Source organism: Thamnophis elegans, unplaced genomic scaffold (genome assembly GCF_009769535.1).
Source record: "Thamnophis elegans isolate rThaEle1 unplaced genomic scaffold, rThaEle1.pri scaffold_260_arrow_ctg1, whole genome shotgun sequence".
Lineage (NCBI taxonomy): Eukaryota > Metazoa > Chordata > Lepidosauria > Squamata > Colubridae > Thamnophis > Thamnophis elegans.
The window spans coordinates 31,768-40,847 of record NW_022473729.1 but is presented as its reverse complement, the minus strand read 5'-3'; the positions used below and the strand labels follow the sequence as shown (position 1 = coordinate 40,847).

The following is a 9,080-nucleotide window of genomic DNA, read 5'->3' as shown; positions in this document are numbered from 1 at the left end:
GTTAAAATGAGTCACACGGTCGTTAAGTGAATCTGGCTTCCCCACCCCACCCCATGGACGTTGCCCATCGGAAGGTCGCAAAAGGGGATCGCGTGACTCACCCCCCAGAGACGCTACAAGCGTCATAAATATGAGTCGGTTGTGCCAAGAGTCTGAATTTGGGTCACGTCACCCGGGGGGGGGGGGAAGCTGCCACGGTCGTAAGTATGAACGACGGTAGTTTCAGTGCTGTTGTAACTTCAAATGGTCACTGAATGAAGCACTGTGAGTCAAGGATTACCCCGTCCAATCACACCATTGGTCCGGCGAGCACCCCTGACCCACCCACCCACCCCAGGGCAGTCCCCCTTTCTGAGTAGGCCGCCTTCACACAACCAATTAAACCTGGGTTGATAGGAAATATAGGTCCATTCCAGGTCAGCAGGGGAGGGGCAGGCCAGGATGGCACCCACAATGGCCACACAACAACCCCCCCCCCCAATCACATCACATTAACACAGTGTTTCTCAATCTTGGAGACTTGAAGTCCTGTGGACTTCAACTCCCAGAATTCCCCAGCCAGCTGTGCTGGCTGGGGGATTCTGGGAGTTGAAGTCCACAGGACTTCAAGTCGCCATGATTGAGAAACACTGCATTAACACTTCCTGAGCTGGATCTCTCATTGATCCTTCTACACAACCTCACATACCCACACAAGCCCCCACCCAGCCCCATCCTAAGGCAGGCCCTCTTCACACAACCAGCTGAAGCCGGGACCCCCTTCAGGTCAGCAGGGGAGGGGCAGTCTGGGTGGGCACCCACACATCTCCCCCAATCAAACCCTCCAGAAACCCCCACCTCCCCAATCACATCGATACCCCCTGAGCTGGCACCACACTGCTTCTCACTGAGCTGGCTGCACACACATCCACACCTACACAACCCAGACAGCGGTCGCCGAGGTCCCTGCCCCCCCATCACTGCCCCTTCCTGGGCGGCTCAGTGGGCTCTAGAACAAGTTACTGCAGTCAACCCGCCACGGGACGAGAATCACACTTATATCAAAGAAGGGGTGGAGTAAAATCGGTGCAAGGGGAGAGCTGAAAGGACACGTGAACGACCAAAATTAAAACATTTTAAAAATTGTTTTAAATAGTTAAATTGAATTGTTGAATTGTTCCGCAGCGAGTCGTCCTGTGGCGAGTTGGCCATGTTGAGTTGGCCATCGTGAGTTGGCCATCGTGAGTTGGCCATGTTGAGTTGGCCATCGTGAGTTGGCCATGTTGAGTTTGCCATATTGAGTTTGCCATGTTGAGTTTGCCATGTTGAGTTGGCCATGTTGAGTTGGCCATGTTAAGTTGGCCATCGTGAATTGGTCATGTTGAGTTGGCCATCGTAAGTTGGCCATGTTGAGTTGGCCATGTTGAGTTGGCCGTAGTGAGTTGGGCATGTTGAGTTGGCCATAGTGAGTTGGCCATAGTGAGCTGGCCATAGTGAGTTGGCCATGTTGAGTTGGCCTTGGCAAATTGACTATACTGAATTGTTGTGGCTAAATGGCCATGGCAAACCGTGATAAGTTGGCCATTCTGGCCTCAGTGACCCTCCTGTCTTGGCCACCTCTCCTCCTTCCTCTACCATCCCTCCTTCCTCGCTCCCGGCCCTCCTGCCCATCTGCCCCTCTGACCCACCCCAGCCTGGAGACAGGGACTGAAGCCAACGGTGCTTCCCGCCGCCGCCCCCCCCTCGCCCCTCCCCAATCCCTCGGAGGGTGCGGAGAGACTCACCGATGGAGACCAGCTTGATGTGCTCCCGGTCCAGGAACTCCAGCGCCACCGAGACGTTCTCCAGCTTCATCTGCCTGAAGTTGGGGCGCGCGTGGTACTTGCGGTACATCTTCTTCTGGCTGAGCACCTCCAGGAGGCCGATGAGCTTCAGCCCGTCGCTCAGGTCCTTCTGCAGGTCGCCGATGCGCTTGTGCATGCACTTCAGGTGCTCGTTGCACCAGCGGGTGAAAGTGTTCTGCTGGATCTTCTTCCAGGGCGCGTCTTCGGCCAGGTCCTTCTCCGTGGCCGGCATCTCCTCTTGTTGGGGTTCCTCGCCCGGCTGCTGGTAGCCCTGGGGGGGCTGCTCGTAGTAGCTGTTGCTGTTCATGGCGGCGGGGGGTGGGTGGGTGGGGCGGAGGGGTTCCGGCAATCCCGGGGCTTGCGCGCGATCCGAACTTGCTGCGGGAAAGCGGAGAAGAAGAAGAAGAAACGCGAAGAGGCAACGGAGACGGGATGGAAATTGCCCGGCTTAAGAGTGAAAGTGCTCAAAAGTGAAAGCGGTCAGCCCCTTGGCCTGGCTGGCTGCTGGCTGGCGTGGGGGAGTGGTGGTGGTGGGGGTCCACTTTCTTGCCTCTCCCGCTGGCGGAAACCCGGCAGAAACTTCGTTACGCACCAAACTCTCCCGCAAACAAAACTGTTGGCGAAAAAAGGCGCAGGGATTTCAGCAGCCGGTTAGGTGGGTGGGTGGCTGGGTTCCTCTTTGTCTTCGGGTCTCTGAAGAGGAGGGGGCGAGCAAGGGGGGTCCCCTCTGGACTTTGGGCTCGGCTTGGTTTTGCTTTTTCGTTTCCCCCGGCCGAAGGCGCAGGCGAGCGTCGGGAAGGGGGCGTCCGGACTTCGCTTGGGTCCTTCCAAAGTGGAAGGTCCGGGACGAAGGAGGGGTGTTTTAAAAGGCTCCGCCAGCCCCTCGTCAACCCCCTCCCCAACACCCCCGCCCCTTCGCCCCACGTCAGGAGGAAGGACCGCGAGGAATGCCTGCGCGCCCCGGGACCCATCGACAAGTAAGGGATGATGGGGCGAAGTTTGCAACGCGCCCCCCGCCCGGCTAGATAATCCCAGCGCTCGGGATTGGCCGCTATGGATAGCAAGCGGAGGGGATTGGCTCCACCCGGAGCAAAAAACCCTCCCTCCACGCGCCCCCTCCCTCTCTGGCTGCCCACCCCCTCCCCTTCCGCAGGCCGGAACGCCAGGGGTATATCAGCTGCTATTTTTAATTTCCACCCTCCACGAAAGGAAGGTTGGGGACTCAATTTTCTTGGCGTGGGGATGGAAAAAGCGTGCCGGGTCTTTGCAGATGGAGGGAAGAGGGTTGAGGAGGGGGGGGGATGCAAAGAGGGTTGGAGGCACCCTCTGGGGCTTTCCAAGGGGGAGGGAGCGGGGAGGGGGTTCCTGCCAAGGGAGCCCACCCAAAGAAGCCCTGCAAAAACCAGTTGGAAAACCTCCCCACCAACTCCTGACCGGATGGTTGATTGACGAGTCATTTCTAAGTTTTCAGGCTTGACCTGAGTGGTTAAAAGGTTGGTTGAAGAGTTTTCCAAACGTGTCAGCACACACAGTGTGTGTGTGTGTGTGTGTGTGTGTGTGTGTGTGTGTGTGTGTTGCACAGCGCTCCACACACTGCAGAGGAAGCAGCCGGCAGCAGCCTGAGCTGGGTGTTGAAAACTTAAAGCAGCGCAGTCAGCCAAAAAGTCTTATCAATTTCCGTTCTCGGGGTTGGTCACAGTCAGCCAGATGTTCAGGCTGGGTCTGGCGTTTTTGTCCCCTTCCCCGGGCCTTCCCAAGGACCTGGGATAGCCAGATGTGGAATTTTGAGGGGGATTAAAGGCCTTGTCGCAGGATGTCAGCTGTTCCGAGTCAAGCTGCCTTTTGCAATTGACGGAGGGGCATTGTGTCAAGGCCCAAGGCAATCAAGCGCTGCTCCAGATGTTTTGGGATGGCACCCGAGGCAATATTATTAATGTGAAATCACAACCACCACTAGTTGTTTAGCTGGTGTTGACCTTCATAACCATCGTCCTTTCCCGAAAATGTAGCAATAGCCCTTAGACTTAAATACCACTTCACAGTGCTTTACGGCCCTCTCTAAGTGGTTTACAAAGTCAGCCTATTGTCCCCAATCAACTGGGTCCTCATTTTACCGACCTCGGAAGGACGGAAGGCTGAGTCAACCTTGAGCCAGTCAGGATCAAACTGCTCGCGGTCGACAGAGTTTGCCTGCAATTCTGCATTCTAACCACTGAGCCACCGGGCTCTTTTTAAAGGCTTTAGGAGGGTGTAACGTATCCGTGTAATATCTGTGTGGATCCAAGCAGGGTGCTCTTTTGAAATTGACAGATACAAATGTTGTCAATGCCCAGATTTTCTAAGTGCCGTGTAAGATTTTTTTTTGGTATAGCATTGAATGTGCTGATAACCACTGGGACCACTACAGCCATAATCTCCATGGATCAATCAGAATAGAGTTGGAAGGGACATTGAAGGTCTTCTAGTCCAACCCCTTGCTCAAGTAGGAAACCTTATACCAGTGGTTCCCAAACTTGGCAACTTTAAGACTTGTGGACTTCAACTCCCAGAATTCTCCAGCCAGCAGAGCACAAGTCTTAAAGTTGCCAAGTTTGGAAACCACTGCCTTATACCATTTCAGACAAATGACTATCCAGTCTCTTCTCGAAAACCTCCACCCACAACTTCTGGTGGCAAGGAGTTCCACTAGTTAATTATTCTGACTGTCAAAACATTTCTCCTTAGTTCTCGGTTGCGTCTCTCCTTGATTAATCTCCATCCATGTTTTCTTCTCCTGCCTTCAGGCGTTTGGAAAATACGTTGACCCCTCCTCTTTAAATCTCTCAACCTCGATTTTCAGATTTTTACTATATATTTTGTCTCCTTCTCCAGTTCTTTCTCTTCTAACTTGCTCGTTTTTTTTACTGCTTTTTCAAATTTTATTTATATTCTCACCACTTTTTCATTACTGGCACATGATGATTTTTACAGATGTTCCAATGAATCATTCTGGCAACTCTGTCCTCTTATTGTTTATAATCAGTTTGTGCAATCTTTATTTAACTTTACCGTATTTAATGTAGAACAGTGTAGTGTTAGTATAGTATAGTATAGTATAGTATAGTATAGTATAGTATAGTATAGTATAGTATAGTATAGTATAGTACAGTCAATATAATGAAATAAAATATGGTATAGTGTAGTGTAATATAATGTAATAATTTAATATGATGTGATGTGAAGTAATGTAATATAATATAATAAATAGGATATAATATTATATGATATGATATATGATATGATATATGATGATATGGATAATAATCTTTCGTTCTTTCTCTCTCTCTCTTTCTTTCTGTCCCTTCCTCTTTCTCTTTCTTTCTCTCTTCCTCTTTCTCTTCCTCCACCTCTTTCTCCCTTATTCTTTCTCCTCGCTTTTTCTTTTCCTCTTTCTTTCTCTTTTTTTTTGCTAGATATCTTTTTTGCTTTTTTTCCTGCTTTCCCCCTTTTTAAAACTGTAAGCTGCCCAGAGTAGGCAGCCACCAAAATGCATCAATCAACCAGTCAGTCAGTCAATCAATCAATCAATCAATCAATCAATCAATCAGTTATTTAGGTACTGCTATCAATATTTATTGCTTTTATATTTTTTTCTTATTTATTTTCTTATTTGTTTTATTTTTTATTATTGTATTGTATTATTTATTGTATTGTATTATTTATTGTATTGTATTATTTATTGTATTGTATTATTTATTGTATTGTATTATTTATTTTATTTTTTATTATTTTATTTTATTATTTGTAAAAGTTGTATGATTACGTTGTGGGCGTTTGATGCGTTCACATCTGGTAATCCTGTTTGTTGGACCAGCTAAAGTCATTTGTTCACGGTGGCTTAGAAATCTAATAACTAAATAAACACCTAAGTAAACATTCAGCCTGAGATCTGCTTCTGTTTAAAGAAACTTTTTAGATGGTTTTAAAAAAAAAACTAGCCAGGAATTCTCTGCCTAGTTTTTTATTGTTGTGGGGGGGGGGGGGGGACAGTTAGATCCCGTTAGGGTCAGAGTGATGTGGGGTTTATTGAAAAAACAGTGGAAGGACTGAGATTTTAGCCCCCCCCCCCCCGCCCCCTCAGCCAGGGAAGCTGAGTAGACCTCACTTCCTGGTGCTTTAACAGATACGCTAATATATCCTGCAATATTCCCTTTGACCAAGGGATGGGTTTCAAAAAAAAATTAGAACCTCTTCTGTAGGTGTGGCCTGCTTTGTGGGAGTGGCTTGCCAGCCATGTGACCGGGTGGGAGTGGCTTGCCAGCCATGTGACTGGGTGGGCGTGGCCAACTTGTAAAATGTTGTGAAACTCACTTAACGACGCTCTTGCTTAGCAACCAAAATGTTGGCTCAGGAACTCTGGCATTGAAGTGTGCAAGTCTTAAAGTTGTCGAGTTACAAGACCCTTGCACCCCTAACCCTTTAGGAAAAAAAACCCCAGGGGTGTTCAAACTTGACAGCTTTAAGACTTGTGAACTTCAACTCCCAGAATTCCTCCTCCAGTCATGTTGGCTCAGGAACTCTGGCATTGAAGCATGCAAGTCTTAAAGCTGTCAACTTACAAGACCCTTGCACCCCTAACCCTTTAGGAAAAAAAACCCCAGAGGTGTTCAAACTTGACAGCTTTAAGACTTGTAGACTTCAACTCCCAGAATTCCTCCTCTCGCTCTTCATCTTGATGATGTGCGGACAGGCAGGGGGAAGGAGCTGGAACCGGTTCTAAACAGCACTGTAGATTTGTGGAACCTCTTCTATAGAAGAGGTTAGAACTGGCAGGAACCCATCCCTTGCTTTAACCTCATCCAAACTTCAGGAATCGTGGGTGCTCCATCACTGGAGCTTTTTAAGAAGAGTCTGGACAGCCACATCTGAAATAGTACAGGTTCTCCTGCTTGAGCGGGGCTGGACTAGAAGACCTCTAAGGTACCTTCCAGCTCTATTCTATTCTATTCCTATTCCATTCCATTCCACTCCATTCTATTTTATTCTAATTCCATTCCATTTTCAATTTTCTATTATTTTCAATTTTCTATTATTTTCTATTTTCTATTGTTTTCTATTTTCTATTATTTTCTATTTTCTATTATTTTCTATTTTCTATTTTTTATTCTATTCTGTTCCATTCTATTTTCTATTCTATTTTATTCCATTCCATTTTCTTTCTATTATTTTCTCTTATCTCTTTTCTATTTTATTCTCTTCCATTCTATTTTCTCTTCCATTCCATTCCATTCTATTCTATTCTAATTCCATTCCATTTTCTATTTTCTATTATTTTCTATTTTTTATTCTATTCTAATTCCATTCCATTCCATTTTCTATTTTCTATTTTTTATTCTATTCCATTCCATTTTCTATTTTCTATTATTTTCTATTTTCTATTTTTTATTCTATTCCATTTCATTTTCTGCAGTATTTTCTATTTTCTATTATTTTCTATTTTCTATTTTTTATTCTATTCTATTCCATTCTATTTTCTGTTTTATTTTATTCCATTCTATTCCATTCCTTGAGGGGCTGCCCCAAAGAAGAGGGGGGTCAGCCTATCCGCCAAAGCCCCTGAAGGCAGGACAAGAAGAAGTGAATGGAAACTCATCAAGGAGAGAAGCAACTTGCAATTAAGGAGAAACGTCCTAACGATGAGGGCAATCAACCAGTGGAACAAATTGCTTTCAGGAATTGGAGGCTTTAAATCAGTGTTTCTCAACCTTGGCAACTTGAAGATGTCCGGACTTCAACTCCCAGAATTCCCCAGCCAGCGAATGCTGGCTGGGGAATTCTGGGAGTTGAAGTCCGGACATCTTCAAGTTGCCAAGGTTGAGAAACACTGATTTAAATAGAGATGGACAGCAATTTGTCTGAAATGGTACAGGGTCTCCTACTTGAGCAGGGGGCTGGGCTAGAAGACCTCCAAGGTCCCTTCCAATTCTGTTATGGTGCACTGTGATTCATCCAAATCCTTGGCTGAGTGTCGCAGGTTTGCTAAAGAGATGGATGACTCCAAAGATGGGCCAACGCTGGTCAACAGGTCATCGGAGACTCTCTCTTGATCTTTGCTTTCGGACAGTTCTGGAAGATTCTGGAACCATGCCCAGGCTGCGTCATCCCTCCAGAGACGGGCCCCTCCCGGCCCTTGTGGGAATGACAGCCCTTCCAGGAATAGTAGGGGCAGCAACTACTACAGCTATCGACCGAGGACGGAGCAAAGAGGGTGTTGTGACTCAGCCCCTCTCTCCAAAGGGCAAAGTAGTTACACCTCCGTGTTCTAATAGTAGTAAGACACCGCAAGCAGCAACGATTTCCCCGGTGAGCTCAGGAGCGCCTTTGCCGTCTTACTCAGAGCTGGCGAGGGGACGGTGGGGGGGGGGTGTTCCCAGCTGTGCCAAGTGTCCTGCTGCTTTGCTGACCCCCCTCCCCTCTCCAGGACAGGCCTAGGAAACCAGCCCAGCAGGGGGTTTGTCCGTGAGTCCTTGCCCAGGAATCTCCGTGAGAGAATGGGGCTTTTTCCGGAGGGGTTGCACATGGGAGAGACAGTGTCCCATCCCGGGGATGGGGGAGCATGACCCACTCCTCTTGTGAGTCAGCCTCTGCCAGGAGAGGCCTCCTGAGCTGGATATGTATAGGTATAATCTTTATTGTCGTTGTACTTAAATACAACGGAATTGGTTGGATTGGATATGATATTTCTGTTTCGGTTATGAGCGGAACGTGTGGCTTCTGAATAAGATTGGATAAGGAAGTAAGTAAATAGAATAGGAATAGGAATAGGAATAGGAATAGGAATAGGAATAGGAATAGGAATAGGAATAGGAATAGGAATAGGAATAGGAATAGGAATAGGAATAGAATAGGAATAGGAATAGGAATAGGAATAGGAATAAGAATAGAATAGGAATAGGAATAGGAATAGGAATAGAATAGAATAGAATAGAATAGAATAGGAATAGAATAGGAATAGAATAGGAATAGAATAGGAATAGAATAGGAATAGGAATAGGAATAGAACAGAGTTGGAAGGGACCTTGGAGGTCTTCTAGTCCAATCCCTTGCTCAGGCAGGCAGCCTAAAAACATGTTTCTCCATTTCTGATCCAGGGAAAATATAACATTCTGCCCTTTTTGATATTTCCCAGAATATTTCATTTTTTCTAGGAGAGGGGTGAGTGCTAAGTTTCTACAGAAGGAAGGAAGGAAGGAAGGAAGGAAGGAAGGAAAACTCAAG

General features: G+C 47.1%; 1 protein-coding gene across 1 annotated transcript; it reads right to left on the bottom strand.

Moving 5' to 3' along the window:
* Positions 1 to 1,763: 1,763 nt before the first annotated feature.
* LOC116523405 (filamin-C-like) lies at positions 1,764 to 2,646 on the bottom strand (the record flags this gene model as incomplete). The annotated part of the gene is made up of 1 exon (XM_032238508.1): positions 1,764 to 2,646. A coding segment is annotated over exon 1 (367 nt), but the record flags the coding sequence as incomplete, so codon positions are not given.
* Positions 2,647 to 9,080: the final 6,434 nt, after the last annotated feature.